Source organism: Suncus etruscus, chromosome 20, assembly GCF_024139225.1.
Source record: "Suncus etruscus isolate mSunEtr1 chromosome 20, mSunEtr1.pri.cur, whole genome shotgun sequence".
NCBI lineage: Eukaryota > Metazoa > Chordata > Mammalia > Eulipotyphla > Soricidae > Suncus > Suncus etruscus.
Genome location: NC_064867.1, coordinates 30,151,926 through 30,170,532, shown reverse-complemented (window position 1 = coordinate 30,170,532; position 18,607 = coordinate 30,151,926). Strand labels below are relative to the sequence as shown.

The 18,607-nt window shown below is 54.8% G+C and overlaps 1 protein-coding gene across 5 annotated transcripts in view; it reads left to right on the top strand.

The window, feature by feature from the left end:
- The window catches only part of IQSEC1 (IQ motif and Sec7 domain ArfGEF 1), a 274,955-nt gene that overhangs the window by 244,616 nt on the left and 11,732 nt on the right, over window positions 1-18,607 (top strand). For all 5 annotated transcript variants that reach the window (XM_049766490.1, XM_049766492.1, XM_049766491.1 and 2 more), the window contains 5 exons: window positions 1,180-1,471; window positions 7,199-8,424; window positions 13,672-13,833; window positions 15,237-15,359; window positions 16,037-16,203. In XM_049766490.1, the coding sequence (XP_049622447.1) occupies window positions 1,180-1,471; window positions 7,199-8,424; window positions 13,672-13,833; window positions 15,237-15,359; window positions 16,037-16,203 (1,970 nt within the window). The remainder of the gene's footprint in view (window positions 1-1,179; window positions 1,472-7,198; window positions 8,425-13,671; window positions 13,834-15,236; window positions 15,360-16,036; window positions 16,204-18,607) is intronic.

The following is an 18,607-nucleotide window of genomic DNA, read 5'->3' as shown; positions in this document are numbered from 1 at the left end:
ATTATGCTGGGTGAAATAAGTCAGGGGGAGAGAAACACACACAGAATAGTCTCACTCATCTTTGGTTTTTAAGAAAAATAAAAGACAGTATTATAATAATACCCAGAGACAATAGAGAGGAAGGCTGGAAAGACCAGCCACGATATGAAGCTTACCACAAAGAGTGGTGAGTGTAGTTAGAGAAATAACTGCACTGACAACTATCATCACGATAGTAGTGTGTGAGAAAAGTAGAATGCCTGTCTTGAATACAGGCAGGGGTGGGGGAGGAGGGCGATGGGGGGCGTTGGTGGTGGGAATATTGCACTGTGAAGGGCGGTGTTCTTTCTATAACAAAAGCCAACTATAATCATGTATGTAATCATGGTGCTTAAATAAAAAAAAGGCTGCATAGTACAGTAGGTAGGGCACTTGCCTTGCACACAGCAAACTTGAGTTCAATCCCCATTACCCCCCTTAAGCTCCCCCAATATCACCAGAAGTGTCCCCAGAGTACAGGGCTAGAAGTAAGCCCTCAGTACCACCATGTGTGACCCAAAAACAAAAATAAAGGCAGACTCCCAAGTGTCAGGACACCAGCTTCAGTGCTCCGCCCATCCAAACCACTCATTGCCCATCTCCAAGCATGGCCCCCTCCAAGCATCTGCCAGTGTGGCTTCTAGGCTGGCACTTGTGGGGGGGGAGTCATGCCCCACCCAGGGAGGTGACTCCCTCAGAGAGTCCCAGCAGTTCATTACTGATTCTCAAAACACCAAAATGCAAACTTTGTTTTTGATCCAGGAGGCCCCCCGGGATATACTTAGACACATCTGACCTGTGTCACTTTGGTTCTAGTACTACAGGGACCATGAAGGCTACCCCCGGGGTGCCTGAGAGTTGTGCGCCCACCAAATCCTGGGCCTTTAGACACCAGGCACATGCTCCAGTCCTCCTTGGACCCACCAGTGGTTGAAGTCCTGGAGTTGGGAGTGAGGAGTAGGTGAGAGTCTCTCTTCTGGGCCTTCTGTGACATCTAAGCAGGGCCTCTGGCCTCTCCGAGCTGCTGCCCCGTGTGCGTGGATAGGAGCAGGGGGTCCAGTTGGGTGGAGCAGAGTTGTGTCTAGAGAGGGAAGAAACTTGGGGTTCACCCTACCACTGATCCCTCCCACCTATTCATGAACATCTCTCTCTCCCCCCTAGCGTCGAGGGCGAGGCCCCCAGCAGTGAAACTGGCACATCTCTGGACAGCCCCTCGGCCTACCACCAAGGTCCGCTTACATCCAGCTCCAGTCTGAGCCCCGACCACTACGATCACCCGGCAGTGGGCGCCTATGGGCTGTACGGGGGGCCACCGGGCCAGCAGCGTGCCAGGAGGCCCAAGCTGCAACACTCGACCTCCATCCTACGCAAGCAGGCTGAGGAGGAAGCCATCAAGCGCTCCCGCTCACTATCTGAGAGCTATGAGCTCTCCTCCGACCTGCAGGACAAGCAGGTGGGTGGGGCTGGTCTGCCAAGGGGGAAGGGTGAACCTCCCGCCACCCCCACCCCCAGCATCTGGGGGGAGGTCATATGTGGGGTCTGAACATCACTCGAGCCCCTCAGAATCTGCTCCCCAGCCCCCCAGAGGTCCTGAGCCCCCAGAGAGGAGAAAGGAGAAAGTCAAAACAGAAATAGCATTGAGTGGGGGCCAGAGCAGTGGCACAAGCGGTAAGGCATCTATCTGCCTTGCATTGCGCTAGCCTAGGACAGACCACGGTTCTATCCCCCGGTGTCCCATATGGTCCCCCAAGCCAGGAGCGATATCTGAGTGCATAGCCGGGAGAAATAGTACAGAGTGGTGAGGTCACGTTGTTTGTTATGACTTGGTATTCGAATTCCATATTCCCGTAGGTGTACACCTGTTGCGCCCCCCCCCCCCCAATTCATCCAACTTTCAGGTTGCTCTGGGGGGAAGCAGGCGCCAGGACAATTTGTGAGAGCTCTCAGATTCAACCACTCAGGGATGGTGACAGCTCAGCTGAGGCACGCTAGTGGTCTCTTTGATTCCAGGCCTCCAGGGCTGGCTCTATCTGCTCTTGGCTTGAGCTTCATTGGGGCTTTAGGACCCTGCAAAAGGAGCATTGAACACAAGCTGTAGGTGTCCCCTGCCCTGCCAATGCGCCCTCATGGCTCAGACCCCATGGCTGTCTGAGGAGGGGGGGTCTCTTCCCTTCATCCCAGACAACCATGGTTCCATGATGCCTCTCCCTGACAAGGTACATGTCCACAACAGACCAAGAGAGTCTCTGCTCCAACACGAATCAGAACCCATTTAGAGGGGCCGGAGAGATAACACAGCAGTAGAGCATTTGCCTTGCATGCGGCCGACCCAGGAGGGATCCGGTTCAATTCCCAGCATCCCATATGGTCCCCCAGCCTGCCAGGGGCGATTTCTGAAAGCAGATCAAGGAGTAACCCCTGAGTGCTGCTGGGTGTGACCTAAAAACCAATCAATTAATCAAGTTTTAAAAAAAAGAACCCATGTAGACAGGCAAAGCAAATCAGAATCTGTGAAGGCAGAAAGCCTCTGCCTCAGGATTGCTAGATGTGACGGACCCACAAACATGTGGCATGAGAGCCCAGCCCTGGTGGCCTTCAGGTGGGACAGCTAGTCCTTGGTGTCTTGCTAGGGACAAACCTGCACTCAGATGCCTGCAGGGTGCTGGCGAGTTTTAGGTGCCCTAGGTTAGCCAGATAGACAGCTGGACTCTAAGACATCACTGCAGATTGTCACTCCTGAGTGACAGGGTTTCACACCCTTCCTGGGGCCAGTCTATAGGTTGGAGAAGGGTTGAAATGTCTTCCCTAGAGACTGAAGCTAAGGTATGGAGGGAGTAAGGCAGGGAGGGAGACCCTTGGAGGAGGCCTGGGATGGGGTGTTGAGGAAAGAGTTAATGGCAAGTTCAAAGATCCTGAGGTAACAGCAGGACAGAAAAAGTTCAGAGCGGGGCAGAGTGTGGAGAGTGGTCTGAGAATCTGTGTTGCTGGCAGACATGTCAGCACACAGACAGCACCTGCTGGGCCTTTCAGGTGGCACAAAATCTGGGTGGTACAAAGTCCATGGAGAGAAAGGGGCTTGATGGAATGGGCACTTCCCCTCTAGTCTCCACCCTCTGTGCCTTTGGGGGTATTTATCAGGGAGAGGGGTGTGAGCTGCTGGAAGGGAAGGACCTGCCCCTGACATTGAAAAGGTCCCTTTTGGGGGCCAAAGTTATAGCACAGTGGGTAGGGTGTTTACCTTGCACATGGCCAACTCAGGTTTGGTCCCCAGCATCCCATTTGGTCCCCAGAGCCTGCCAGAATTAACCTCTGAATGCCACTGGGTATGGCCCAAAAACTAACAAACAAAAAAAGAAGGCCCTTTTTTAGAGTTCTGGGCAGAGGAACGGGGGTGGGGGGGTGGGGGGGGGCGGTGTGTGTTAAGCTGCTTAGCCAAGTCCCTGTTGCCTCGAACAAGTGACTGACCAAGAGCCTTCTATAGGTACATGTGGCTCTTGTTTTTGTTTTTTTGTTGTTGTTTTATTATTTTTGGTTTTTTTTGGAGGGGTCACACCCAGTGTGCACAGGGGTTACTCCTGACTTTGTGCTCAGAAATTTCTCTTGGGGGCCGGAGAGATAGCATGGAGGTAGGGTGTTTGCTTTGCATGCAGAAGGTTGGTGGTTCGAATCCCGGCATCCCATATAGTCCCCGAGCCTTCCAGGGGCGATTTCTGAGTGTAGAGCCAGGAGTAACCCCAGAGCACTGCCGGGTGTGACCCCCCAAAAAAATCACTCCTAGCAGACTCTGGGGACCATATGGGATGCCAGGAATTGAACCCAATTCTGTCCTGGGTCAGCCACTTGCAAGACAAATGCCCTGCCACTGTGCTATCTCTCTGTCCTGGTGCGTGTGGCTCTTAAACATTCACTCAGCAGGGTTGGACTCAGCACCCTGTAGATAGGGCTCACTCGGAACCTGAAATCTATGGTTTATTCTGGCATGCGCAGGAAGACAGAATGATGGGTTAAAGGGAGGAGACACCCACCCACAGCTCCCCAGTCTCTGTTCTCCCCACCCCCACCAGGTCACGGAGGGTCAGGACTTACAGAGACACTCCCACCCTGCTGAGGAAGGGTCCATCCCCAGCCTTTCAGCAGGATGGAGGGAAAGACCTTCCAGAGCACAGCCTGGGGCCCCTTTCTGGCCCCCAGGCACTGCTTGGCATAACCCAGAGAACAGAAACTCTGGGCTCTGCCAGGGAAAGTGAGCTCATCCATTTGGACCATGTTCAGTAACTTCGGGTCGAGAGAAAACAGACCCGCCCCGGCATTGGGGCAGCCGCACTTTGATCTTCGCCCCCACTCCCTGTTCCACCCAGCCCCCTCTTCTGCACCTTCAGAGTTTGGAGCTGACCACAGTTATTTCCGAAAGATGGCAGGCAGGCTATCCCCCTCATCTAAGAAGACGCCCCCTACTGCCTGCACAGACTCTGAGAAGCCCCCCCCCTTACACACACATTGTTAACAAATACACAGACTCTCAAGCACATAAACTCACATGCATGCGAGCACACACTTTGCATCTACTCCTGAACACACACACATACTTACACATACGTGTATGCAAATACATATACATTATCGCATGGATACACACTCAGATTCTCATGTGCAAATACCAAAAACACTCACTCTCATACATTCACAATCTCTTGCACCTACACTTGCTCTTTTTTGTTTTGTTTTGTGTTTGGGTCACACTCGGCAGCGCTCAGGGGTTCCTCCTGGCTCTATGCTCAGAAATCGCTCCTGGCAGGCTCGGGGGGAACATATGGGATGCCGGGATTTGAACCACCATCCTTCTGCAAGCAAGGCAAACGTTTGCCTTATCTCCATGCTCCCTCTCTGGCCCCATACACTTGCTCTTACATACACTCATTGGCCTACTCTTGCTCATTTATGCACCCCAATGCACCAACATAGACCTATAACTGATGCTCAGATACACACGTAGACTCACATATACATAAACACACAAACACTTTTCACATTCTCACACTCAAGCACCGACACTCACACCTTTGGACATACACTCATTCTCATACATACATATTTATATATACATTCACACCTCATATGATATACTCACATATATACTAATCCATATCCATTCAAATACACACACACACACACACACACACACACGTAGCCTGTCCAAGCTCACACAACCTCAGGCATGTGTGAAGTAGTTCATGACTGACCAGCACCTCCCTGCCCACCCACTCTGCCTTGCTCCCTCTCCAGAACCATTCTTCCTGCCTGGCAACCCAAGATGCCTTCTTGGCTTTTCTCTGGTTCAGGCCTCATCACCAGGGCCACAAGTGTCTATTTCTTGGGGTTGTAGCTCTGGCTGCTGCCCTGGGTCCCAGGCAGCTTCAGAGTCCCACAGGTACTTGGGAGACTTGGGGGGGGGGGGCGTTTGCGCTTCGAGAGGTGTCTGAGGATTTACCCAGACTCCCCCCATATGGGGCTCCAAACTTGCCAGATAGACCCACTTCCAGTCTTAAGGCCTCTGGACATGAGTTGGGTCTCTTTTCTGGGCTTCAGTTTCCCTTTCAGTACAATGGGACACCAGAAAAAGTAAACCTTAGGAAATGCATTGGAGAGTCTTTTTTTTTTAGTTTTTAGGCCACACCCGGTGATGCTCAGGGGTTACTCCTGGCTATGCGCTCAGAAATCACTCCTGGCTTGGGGGACCATATGGGATGTGGGGGGATCAAACTGCGGTCCATCTTAGTCTAGTGCGGGCAAGGCAGATGCCTTACCGCTTGCGCCACTGCTTCGTCCCCTTAATGCAGAGTCTTAAAGACCAGGTTGTTCCTATGATTGGTCCATGCCAAGTTTTGTCCTGAGCTCTGCTCTCTGGGTCTCCTCACTGGGCCTAGAAGCTGAAGCTTCCCATTTCACAGGTGGGGAGACAGGGGCAGCTTGATGCCTGGTTACCTCAGAATCACAGGAGCAGCAAAGGCTGGACCTGGTAGCTGAGAGCCCAGGCAGGAAGCAAGTGAAGGTTGCTTCTCCAAACAGCCAAAATCTGGGGCCTGCTCAAAGCTCAGGGGCTCCCCAAGGCCATCCATTGAATACTCAGTGCCAAAGAGAGAGGAAGGCTGGAGTACCAGCTGGTATTAAGTTCTGTTCAGCACCCAGACACTCACTGACACCTTTGGCCATTCTCTTCCTGTGATTGCCATGGCTTCCTCATTACAGAAAGAGCCACCTTCACCTCTCCCAACATCTCCACAGGATTCTCATTAAATATGCCACCAGCAGTGCCAGAGCAGAAAGGCTGCTTTAACCAAAAAAGTTCCCAACCACTGATTTTTATATTTTTTTCAATATAGTTTAGGGGGCCTCAAGCAGTACTCAAGGGCCTTTCCTGGTGCTAACCAGCCCAGTTGTGTAGGTCAGAGGCTTAGTTCTAAGGACCCGTTTGTGCTCAGGCCTCCATGATGCAGCTGGCATTTCTTTTATTTATTTTTATTTGGGAGGGGGGTCACACCTGGCAGCGCAGAGGGGTTACTCCTGGCTCTGTGCTCAGAAATTGCTCCTGGCAGGCACGGAGGACCATACGGGATGCCGGGATTCGAACCAACATCATCCTGGATCAGCTTCGTGCAAAGCAAACACCTTACTGCTATGCTATCTCTCCAGTCTCAACAGCTGGCTATTCTTTTCTTTCTTTTTGGTTTGAGTTTTGGTTTTGGTTGGGGGCCACACCCAACGGTGCTCAGGGGTTACTCCTGGCTAACTCAGGGACTATACGGAATGCCAGGGATCAAACCCAAGTCTGCAGTGTACAAGGAAAATGCCCTACCTGCTGTACTACTGCTCTGGCTGCTAGCTGGCCAAGCCAGGTCCTCTGCTGGCAGTAGGTACTGCTGGATCAGTCTCCATGGCAGCAGCACAGTAGGTCCAGAAGGAGAGAGCTTGTCAGCTTGCCCTTGAACTCACTACCTTACCATTTCCAAACAGTTTGCATGTCCCACCAGCTTCTGGTGTGGAGGGGTCATTTTACCAACCTAGGGGTGCTGAGACACCCATACCCACTCCACAGATGCCTCCCCTGCAGTAGGGCTTAAGGCCCTGAGTCCCGGTGACCACAGTCAGTCAGCCTTTCACCGTCTTCTACCCTCCCCTGCAGGTGGAAATGCTAGAACGGAAGTATGGGGGACGCCTGGTGACCCGCCATGCGGCCCGCACCATCCAGACGGCCTTCCGCCAGTACCAGATGAACAAGAACTTCGAGCGCCTGCGCAGCTCCATGTCGGAGAACCGCATGTCACGCCGCATCGTGCTGTCCAACATGAGAATGCAGTTCTCCTTCGAGGGGCCCGAGAAGGTGCACAGCTCCTACTTCGAGGGCAAGCAACTCTCTGTGAGTGACGACGGCACCCCACTGGGGGCCCTGGTGCCGCCTGAATGTGGGGACCTGGGCCAGCCCCCGGCCCTCCCGGCTCCTGCCCCAGCCGGCGGCGACTTTTCTGATGCCATCACTGAACTGGAGGACGCCTTCTCGCGGCAGGTGAAGTCGCTGGCTGAGTCCATCGACGACGCCCTCAACTGCCGCAGCCTACATGCCGAGGAGCCAGGGGTGGCCCCCGATGCCTCCGAGCCCAAGCCGGCCCTGCACGGCATGGACCCACGCCGGCTGGACGAGATGACAGCCTCCTACAGTGATGTCACCCTGTACATCGATGAGGAAGAGCTGTCACCGCCCTTGCCCCTAGCACAGGCCGCCCACCGGCCAGGGAGCGCTGAAGCTGACCTGCGCCTGCGGGCAGGGGGTGCCGTGCAGGACTACTGGGCGCTGGCCCGCAAGGACGACAAGGGGGACACGGACCTGAGCTGCCGGAGCACGCCGTCGCTGGAGCGGCAGGAGCAACGGCGTCGGCGAGCGGAGCACCTCCCGCTGCTCACGATTGAGCCGCCCAGTGACAGCTCCGTGGACCTCAGTGACCGCTCGGACCGTGGCTCGCTCAAGAGGCCGAGCGCCTATGAGCGTGGCCCCCAGGGCAGCCCCAAGCACGGTCCCCCACAGAAGGGCCTTCCCCGGGAGGAGCCCGAGTTGCGGCCCCGGCCCTCCCGGCCCCTGGACAGTCACCTGGCCATCAATGGCTCGGCCAACAGACAGAGCAAGTCCGAGTCGGACTACTCCGATGGGGACAACGACAGCATCAACAGTACCTCCAACTCCAATGACACCATCAACTGCAGCTCCGAGTCCTCCTCTCGCGACAGCCTGCGGGAGCAGACGCTCAGCAAACAGACCTACCACAAGGAGACCCGCAACAGTTGGGACTCGCCTGCCTTCAGCAATGATGTCATCCGCAAGCGGCACTACCGCATTGGCCTCAACCTCTTCAACAAGTGAGTGACCTGGCAGGGTGGGCCAAGGGGCTACACGGAGCGGGGTGCAAACTCATCCACCCAGCTCCCAGGTCCTTTGCAACTCTGAGGACAGGGCACTGCTCAAAAGATGCCTCCAGCAGGGCCTATCCCACCCTACCCCACCCCATCCCCACCCCGTCCTCCCATTTTGCAGGGAGGGAGAGATAGAGCCCAGCCAGGCCTGTGGTGGAGAAATCAGACACGGGCTGAGCCAAGGAAGGAGGAATGGCTTCCTGTATTGTGGTAGTTTGGGGGTAAGGGGATGCCACCCTTGACCATTTTTTAGAGCAGTAGCCAGCAGGTAGGCTGGGAGCAGTATTGGGGGTAAATTTGTGCATCTAAACCAGAGCTTCTGGGCCAGAGCGATAGCTCAGTGGTAGGACGTTTGCCTTGCACACAGCTGGCCCAGGACAGACGTGGGTTTGATCCCTGGCGTCCCATATGGTCCCCCAAGCCAGGGATGATTTCTGAGTGCATAGCCAGGAGTAACCCCTGAGCGTCATCGGGTGTGGCCCAAAAACACAAAAACAAACAAACAAACAAAAACCAGCTTCATACATGCACGGCAAATGCCACCCCCCTCCCCATGACACCTCTCCTAGACCCCCAAGAATTGGCTTCTATTCCTAGGTGGAAATTGCGGGTGTCATGGAGCAGATGGGGTGGGAGGCCGAGCCAGGAAGAAAGAGCTGAGCTCACTCTGGCTGGAATCTCTAAAGCTCTGTGCACCCCCAGGAACCCATGTGAGCCGGGTCTGTTGAGAGGCTGTTGTGCACCACTCAGGGTTCTACAAAGGGGCTAGAGTTGGGGGACAATCCGTGGATCAGATAGAAGGAGGTGATATCTGAAGCAGACTATTATTAGCATGCTGGAAATAGCAAGCAGACGGGGAGGAGGCCCAGTGCTGTGTTGCAGGGGAGCTGGCAGGCTCCACGCAGCTTCCATGAGGCCTCCAGGATATGGGGTCACCTCTTGCAGGCCTGGTGTTGGGTGCCTCCAGAGTTCAGGGCCCCCCGGCAGCTTCAGACACAGCCCCATGCCTTCATGCTTGGACTCCATCCCCGTGTAGCTGAGAGCACAGACTGGGGGTTCTAAGGCCAGGAAAGGCACCGTTCCTTAGGGGCAGCAGGGCCAACAAGGCCCGATTCAGCTAAAAGCTAAGCTTCAGAGCCATCGCATGTCCAGGGATCCAACCCTGAGGAACTCAACATCTGCTCCCAGTTTAGCTCAGACCCGGCTGGGATGTTCTGGGAGGGTGAGCAGGGCTCCCCCGGAGATTTGGGATCCCACATGGGACCCCCACAAAGCAGACAGCTGGAGGCCAGAGGGTTATATTGCTGGCTCCCAACCACAGACTGATCTCAGCTGTGTGTAGCCCTTGTATGTGCCCTACACGGAATGGAAGCTGCACTTCTCAGGGAATGCCGGCCAGAGCCTCCCAGGCCAGCTTCTGCTCCTTCAGGGTCAGACACAGCTTGCGCCAGGCCACCCGCCAATGCTCAGTCTCTGGTGGACAAGCAGCTTCTTTCCCCACCACACCCATCTCATTTGTGGGCCTGCCAGCATTCTCCCAGGCCTGGGCTTTGGATGTGCCTAGTGAGGGGAATTCACACACAGCCCAGCCAGCCTGCTGTCTCTGTGGTCCATGGCTCAGTTGTCCCTGCTTCTCACGATCATCAACCCACAGGCTACAGGAAGTGAAGTCTCCAGGGAGGGTCACCCGAGCAGGACTCTGACCCTGGCGGGGTGTTTTGGGGGAGGTTTGACTTGCAGTTTTGTTTTGAGGCCACATCTAGAGATGATCAGGATTTACTCCCGGCTCTGGGCTCTGGAATTATGCTGCTGGTGCTTGGGGTCCCAAGAATTGAAGCTGGATTGGCCGTGTGCAAAGCTCACTCTGGTCCCTTCCTGACAGTTTGAGGAGCAGGTCATTCCCAGGCTCCCAGCCCTTCCTTCCTGCGGCAGCTGCCTGAGAGTCCTATTGCTCACGTGCTGGTCAGCACCTCAGGAGCGTCCGGGGTGGGTCAGCCTCTTGGGGGTTGGCTCTGTGCATCATGCTGCTGACCTCTGAGAAGGGTCCACTAAAGCCCAGTTACATTCTCTTATCAGGTCATTTCCCCTCAGCCTCATTCTATGTTGCAGATGGTGGTTTCTTATTACAAAGTATTTCTCTGTCTCTCTCCTCCCTCCCTCCCTCCTCCTCTCCTTTCCTTTCTCCCTTCCTCCTTCCCGTCTTTTCATATTCTTTCTGGATAAAATCCACCTTCCACAAAACTCACCTTACCAGGGCTTCAGAGGTAGTACAGTGGGTAGGGCGCTTGCCTTGCACACAGCTAGCTGACTTGAGTTTTATCCTCGGTATCCCATATGGTGCCCCAACCTCTGCCAGGAGTAATTCCTGAGTGCAGAGCCACGTATAACCCCCAAGGATTGCCAGGTATCCCCCCCTCCCAAATAAACTCACCTTTTCAAGTGTCTGGTTCAGTAGGTTTTGTACCTGCTTTCACCTCGGCCACATTCAGTTAACATACGTTTGTTTTATTTTGTAGGGAAAGTAGGGCCACATCCAAGGGTTCTCAGGGGTCACTCTTGGTGGGGCTCAGGGACCATACTTGGTGCCGGAATCCAATTGGGGTCAGCTGTGTGCAAGACAAGGGCTTTGCCCGTTTTCTATCATTCTGACCATAGTTTGTTTTTGTTTTACTTTAGTTCAGTAAATCATCAGGGCTTTTTGTTGTTGTTTGGTTTTTGAGTCACATCCGGCAGTGCTCAGGGGTTACTCCTGGCTCTATGCTCAGAAATTACTCCTGGCAGGCTCGGGGGACCATATAGGATGCCAGGATTTGAACCACCGACCTTCTGCATGCAAGGCAAATGGCCTACGTCCATGCTATCTCTTCGGCCCCTGTTTTTTGTTTGTTTTTAAATGACTGGCTTTTCATGTCTATTGCAAGTGGACCTTCCCGAAAGCAGGACATATTTCCGTAGTCCTGTGCAACACGTGGTGCCACCCCCAAGGACATTGGCCTGGTCCTCAGCTCAGCCACACACAGGCCAGGGCTCTGGCCTCCACTGTTCTGTGCGAGCCAGGTGGCTGAGTGCCGGGTCCTGTCTCTTATGTGATTGAAAATCCTGCCTGGTTCTTGCATGTGTGTGGAAGCATGAATCACCCTCAGAGATGAGTGTCTGTACTGCACTAAGCCAAGGAACTGGGAACCCTCTGCCAGGCCCTCAGGAAGGGTCAGAAGGAAAACAAAACCCTTAAAGAAGCCCCAAGAGCTGGCAGGGAGGAGACACGCCCAGGACCAGGCTGAGACAGGACAGGAGTACACCTGATAGCCAGATGTTTCTCCTCGAGTTCTGCAGCCATACATCTGGCGCCCAGGCCCAGGGACTGAAAGTAGCCAGTAGCCAGAGATAGGAGGGGCTCAGCCCCTGCTCGACCACCCACCAGGCAAGTACTTTGCCTGGCCTCTGCCTCTGGGGAGATGTTTGCAATGGATGTAGCCAAGGCCCACCCAGACCAGCACTGAGGGAAGGGCCTTTTCAGCCAGACAATTTCAGGGACCTCCATGGGGCCAGTGTTGGGGGAGGACAGGCAGGGGCTAGGATTGGCCAGCATGTCTGTAAGCTGACCTGTCCCTGCATAGCCCACATCACCTCTGGGCTTGCTGACACTGAGGACCTGTGTGCCAAGTTACCCCCATATCCTGAAGTCTGTACTGCATCTTCCTGGAGGGACCCCATATTCTTGTTTTTGCTTTTGTTTATTTTTTGGGTCACACCCGGCTGTGCTCAGGAGTTACTCCTGACTCTGCACTCAGAAATCGCTTCTGGCAGGCTTGGGAGGACCATATGGGATGCCAAGATTCGAACCACTGTTCGTTTTGAGTCGGCTGCGTGCAAGGCAAACATCCTAACACTGTGCTCCCTCTCTGGCCCTAGGACCCCATATTCTACAGTCTGCTTGGGGGACCCAGTATCCTAGAATTCATATGGAATCCTGGGGGCCATAGTTGGGGGTGGGGGACTTGCTATTCCTAGGTGAGGGGGTGATATGTGCGTGGAACTGATGTGGCATTGCAGCCCCCAGTCATGCCACACCAGAGCTGAGTGCCCTTCGTGCCAGGTGGCCTGAGTGTCCGAGCAGCCGGAAGTCCGGCAGTAAATGAGCTCTCTCAGCATCCAAGTACTGGTCCCTGGCCAGGATTGTACATGTGGCTGCCCTGCGACAGTCAGTGGGTCTAGGTATTAGCCACGGTGGGGAGACAGGCGCTCCATGGCTGGGTTGGTGGGGGCCACATGATTCTGTGAGGGGATTGTATGATTGGAGCAGGACCTTGGGAAACATGGTATGCCCTGGGCACTGTGACAGTTGAATGGAGAACCCCACAAGTCCAGGGTTACTCGATGCCAGGACCCAGCCTGCTGGCGAAGCTCCTGAGGGTGAAGGTAGGTTGTGTACGTCCAGGTATATATAGTAGCACACAGGTGCCCACCAGTGCTGCCCCAGACCTGCTGTCACTGCATACACTCATGCCACTATCACCTGCAAGCATGGGGCTTCATCACACCCAAGCCCACTCCTGAGCCCTAGCATAGGTGGCCAATCGTCTCAGCAGCACCAGAGCCTTGCCTCAGTTTTCCCATCCCCACCTGCCCCAAGAACCAAGGCTGATGGTCTCAGGCTCCCGACTAAGGTAGACCCAAGGGGTGAGGGTGCAGGACTGTTGGGATCTCAGGATCATGAAGCCTGAGTGATCCCGAGTGAAACTGACTGAGCCCCGACTGAACCCAATGGGAGCTGGGGTAAGCCCTGAGTAAACCCAGCTGAGGTTCACTGAGGAAATTCCAAATGAGCCTAGAGGGAGCCTTAAGTGACTCATGAGTGAACCCAAGTCCCAACTGAGCCCCAAGTGAGCCTGAGTAACTCCAACTGAGCCCATCTCCCAGACACGGTCCAGTTCCATCATGGCGGCAAGGCACCAATTCTCCATAGAGAAGCAGCTTGGCCAGAGCTGTGGGGGCCCTATTCAGGGCTGCAGGGCTGCGGGGAGTCAGGCCTCCTTCCTGGGCCGGGACCTAGCTATTCTGGGTACCCTCAAGTCCCTTGGCAGGGTAGGGCAGGGCAAGTTCCCAAGCCCTGCCTCCCTGCCCCCCATCTTCAAGGGCTGGTGGGTGCAGGCATCAGCCAGCAGCGGGTCTGACGTGCCTCTCTCCCTGCAGGAAGCCTGAGAAGGGCATCCAGTACCTCATCGAGCGCGGCTTTGTGCCCGACACACCTGTGGGGGTGGCCCACTTCCTGCTGCAGCGCAAGGGCCTCAGCCGGCAGATGATCGGAGAGTTTTTGGGCAACCGGCAGAAGCAGTTCAACCGCGATGTCCTTGAGTGAGTGGGCCTCACCCCTGACCCCTGGACTCAACTCCAAATCCTCTATTCTTGCTCTGAGACACAAGCAGACACCCCCACCCCCTCATGGAAGGTCATCGTTCCTTCTGTCCCCAAACACTCTGTACTGCAGAGTTGGTACCCTAGGCCCCTATGAGGAGGTGCTGGTCTGAAGAAGCCCCCCAGAAGGCAGCACCAAGCCCTGTTCTAGGCTTTTCTCCTGCTCTTTCCCGATTGGATTCTGGGGTGAGAGGTGATGAGACCCCGTAGCTATGTGGATTCTCAAAACTCCACAGAAAAGCCTTGTTCCCCGGAATGCTGGCACTGGAGAAGCCCAGCCTAGCCTCTGCTCACTGCCCACCCCAATGTCTAGCATGAGGAGCAGAGGCAGCAGTGAGCTGGCTGCTGGGACCTGGGGCCACCCAGTCAGGAGGTGGAACAGAAGCAGAGCATGGAGCCATCCACCTACCTGTGCTGTCCTTGACACATCAAACTAAAAAAACTCAAGGGTGGGGTGCAGAGCTGCAGGGCCAGACTGGATCTGCAGTTTGGGGGTGGGGGACCCCAGGCATGTCCACATCTGTACTGGTTCAGCCTCCCCCAGCAATGTACCAGTGCCCACGACTCCTTTTGGTGTCTGACCCCCTCTGCGACCAGCCAGGGCCCCTGCTCATGGCTCTCCCTGTGAGGTCTGAATGAAGAGAAAGGCAGCTCCTTGGTGCATGGAGACTCTTCAGGGGCCAGGGCCATTCCTGCACGCCCCCCACCCCCCGGGCCAGCTCCCCCAGCAGAGGAAATCCGGGCATTGTCCTCCTGGGATCAGAAAATAGCTGCGGCCTCAGGAAAGATCGAGACTTCCCCCACGCACCCTCAGTCCGCCAGTGCTCCCATGTGCCCCCGTCCCTGCCGCCGCTGCCCCACCCCCGAGGCCAGGTGCTGAGAAACTGGGGGGCCCCCACTGATCCTGAATAGCCTCAGCAGAGAGAGACCCTGGAAACGGTGTTAGGCCTAGATCCCACCGTCCCCTCAGGAGCAGCGTTCAGGAATGGCAGGTCCTGTTTTTCCCTGCCTTCTCTGTTCATGACATCCCTTCAGACAGAGCTGTCAACATTGGGGAGGGGGGGGGTGACACGAGCTGTCCTGGATGCACCTCAGCCATTTTCCATGTACATGTCTGGACCCTGCTCCCTAGAGGGGCACCCTGGAAAACGACGTGGGTGATGCCAGCTTGCACTGTTTTTACCCTGGTCTCCATTAAACATTTATACAGAAGAAACCTTCCCCTCTGTTATGAGGGATGGTTCCTGTGCTCCCCCAAATCCCAGGTATCTTCCAGCCCTCCCCCCTCTAGTATCTGTTGGGTCTTCCCCCACACCCTGACACCTTGGCTGTTTGTATTGCAGTTGCGTGGTGGACGAGATGGACTTCTCCACCATGGAACTGGACGAGGCGCTACGCAAGTTCCAAGCACACATCCGGGTGCAGGGGGAGGCGCAGAAGGTGGAGCGGCTCATCGAGGCCTTCAGGTGGGCAGGCGGAGACAGCTCTGGCACAGAGGTCCGAGGAAGGGTTTGGGGGCTGCACTCGCTCCCTTCCCTGGGGCAGGCATGGATATTGCAAGCACACCCAAGGATGGCCTGGCCAATGGCAGCCACTGACTAGCCTTTGTTCCTCCCGGTCATGGAGCTTCCCTGGTCCAGGCATGTTCCTGATTCCTCGCATGACACAGCTGGGCCTGCCACACTCCATGCTGCACTCTGGGCCCATTACTCATGGCCCCTCATCCAAAGTGTTGGGGTAATCAGTAGCTCCTGTCCTTGAGGCAGCAGGATGATGAAAAGACTGCACCTGGAGAGAGACCCGATCTCATGTTCCCCTCACCTCCAACTACCAAACTAAAGCAGAATGCATGGGCCCTGGACATTGCCACATCCAAGTCCATGCAACGGCAGGCTGCCCCTTTTCTGGGTAGAGAGGCCAGAGCTAAGTGAGGTGACTGCCCCCAGTTTGGCGTGAGCCAGAAGATGATCTTCTCCTGAGAACCTTAAGTGGTGGTTCAGGCGGGATGGGGCTATGGTTGGTGACACCAGTGCCATTCGTGTGCCCAAGAAAGAAAGGCTGAACCCCAGAGAACGGTGGTAGCTGGGGGACCAGTGCCGTCCAGCCCACCCCTGACCCTCCTCCTCCTCTTCCCCATCCCCAGCCAGCGCTACTGTATCTGCAACCCCGGGGTGGTGCGGCAGTTCCGGAACCCCGACACCATCTTCATCCTGGCCTTCGCTATCATCCTACTCAACACGGACATGTACAGCCCCAACGTCAAGCCGGAGCGCAAGATGAAGCTGGAAGATTTTGTCAAGAACCTTCGAGGTGATGCCCGTCCCAGGGACAGAGAAACGGGGAGGTCTGGATGGTACAGTCCACACTGCACTGGTCAGGCTGGGCACAGGGTCCCACCTCCAGGGGCTGCTGGTCTGAAAACCTTTGCAAACATTAAGGCCAAGCTTAAGGATGCATCTGGGAATCCCCCCATCAATGGCAGGAATGTCTGTAGCTTGTACCAGAAGGACACGGGTTCGGTAAATCACCAGACGGAGGGCAGCTGGGAAGACTTGGGGACGGGGCAGGAGGGAGTAGTTGATGGAGGACCCCCACAGTTGTCTCTTTCTCTGCCCTTCACGGTGTCTGTTCACTGGCTTCCACTGAATACCTTGTTCCTGAAGATGCCAAGCTGGTTTTCAAGCCTAGTTATTTGGGGGCCCCTTGGCAAAGACCCACAGCCTCAGCATGCTTTGTCCTGTGGAAAGCACAACTGTAGGTTCCCAGGGCACTGCTGTCCCCCCACCCTTAAGTCTGGGCCCTTCCCTGCAAGAACAAGTGGGAGCAAAGGCTCAGAAGTTAGATGAGATGGAGCTCTGGGCAGGCTGGAGGCTGGGTGTATCTCCAGAACAACAGGGAGCGACCCCCTCTAAGTTTCAAATGAACAAAAAAGCAAGTTGCGCCTTTCAGTTTTCCGATCCAACCCTTTATGTCCAGGAAACCTGTGCCTCTGAGACTGGACAGGCCTCCCTGGGTCCCGACCAGCCGGCGCACCCCCTGGTGATGGGCTCCATCAGGATAGGACGGCTAAGGAATCCCCTCCAGTGCTTCCAGTGTAGTCCACCAGGAATGGGGCCCCTATCCCTTCACTGGTCCCCAGGCCCCAAGACCATCGGTGGCTGAGGAGAGCCCAGAAGCATCCCTGAGCTCCCATATTACTTCCTGCTTGGTGTAAGATTTTTGCAGGCCCAAGGAGTGCCAGCGGGGCCGGGCGGTGGTGCTAGAGGTAAGGTGCCTGCCTTGCCTGCGCTAGCCTTGGACAGACCGAGGTTCGATCCCCCGGTGTCCCATATGGTCCCCCAAGCCAGGAGGGACTTCTGAGCGCATAGCCAGGAGTAACCCCTGAGCGTTACCGGGTGTGGCACAAAAACCAAAAAAAAAAAAAAAAAAGGAGTGCCAGCTTCTCCCATTGCGCTCCCAGCATTGTGATTTATTCTATAGGCCCACACGCACATATATACACACAGAGCTAGCAGAGGGAGAAACGCTGCCCAGAACCAGTACACTCCAAACCCGGTCCAAACGTTTCTGGCCAGCCTCCCGTCACTGGCTTTGTGGTCTGTGACGGGACATGCATAGTCTGGGGAACAGAACACCCTGATTCTCCCAAGTTATTTTCTCCCAAACCAGTTTTCTAAGCAGGAACGTAGAGGATTTCTGTGCTTTAGAAAGAGCAGCCAGGCTCAGAGAGGGAAGGAAATGTTCTGAGGCCACACAGAAAGTGACCCATCAGAGGTGATAAGACCCTGGTTTTCTAAAATTAGGCTGACCAGGCATGCTGAGCCCACATTCAGAGGAAAACCTACACACACTTCAGACATGCTGGGGAAACACAACTCTTACAGCACGTACAACTTTCACATACTCATACACAGCAAATACATAAATTATATATATATATATATATATATGATATACCCCACACAAACCCTCATACACACATGTCTCATATAATTCCTTTACACATCCCACACATACCGGACACCAAACACGCCTTCACAAATACCCTGCTTACACCTATATGTACCCCAGACCTAGATACATTCTCCTCAGCATGCACATGCACACATCGATACACACACACACACACACACACACACACACACACACACACATGCTGGATGTTCCTTTTTCTGGGGTTTCTCACCCCGTTGTGTCCAGTGGGTTCAGCAGCAGCAAATCTTCGGGCTATATGTAAATGGAACCATAACTCCCCAGCATAGACGCCAGACAAGCTGCATTTTCCTTGACTCTTGTTTTATCGTTTTCTCTAATTGGTTTTGGGAATGAACATTATCTTCATAGAGATTTTTTTTTTGGTGGAGGGGATCACAGCCAGTGGTACTCCTGGCTCAGTGCTCAGGAAACACCCTTGGGGGTACTGGGAATTGAACCTGGGTTGGCTTCATGCAAGGTAAGTTCACTACCTGCTCTCCTGTCACTCTCTCCTTCATAGAGATTTCTTTTTTTTTTAAAGGAAGAAGGGACTTAAGAAATCATTACAGGAGCTAATAAGGCACATCCATGCGCTGGAGAGATAGCACAGCGGTAGGGTGTTTGCCTTGCATACAGCTGAGTCAGGACTGACCCGAGTTCGATTCCCAGCATCACATATGGTCCCCCGAGCCTGCCAGATGCAATTCTTGAGTGCAGAGCTAGGAGTAACACCTGAGCC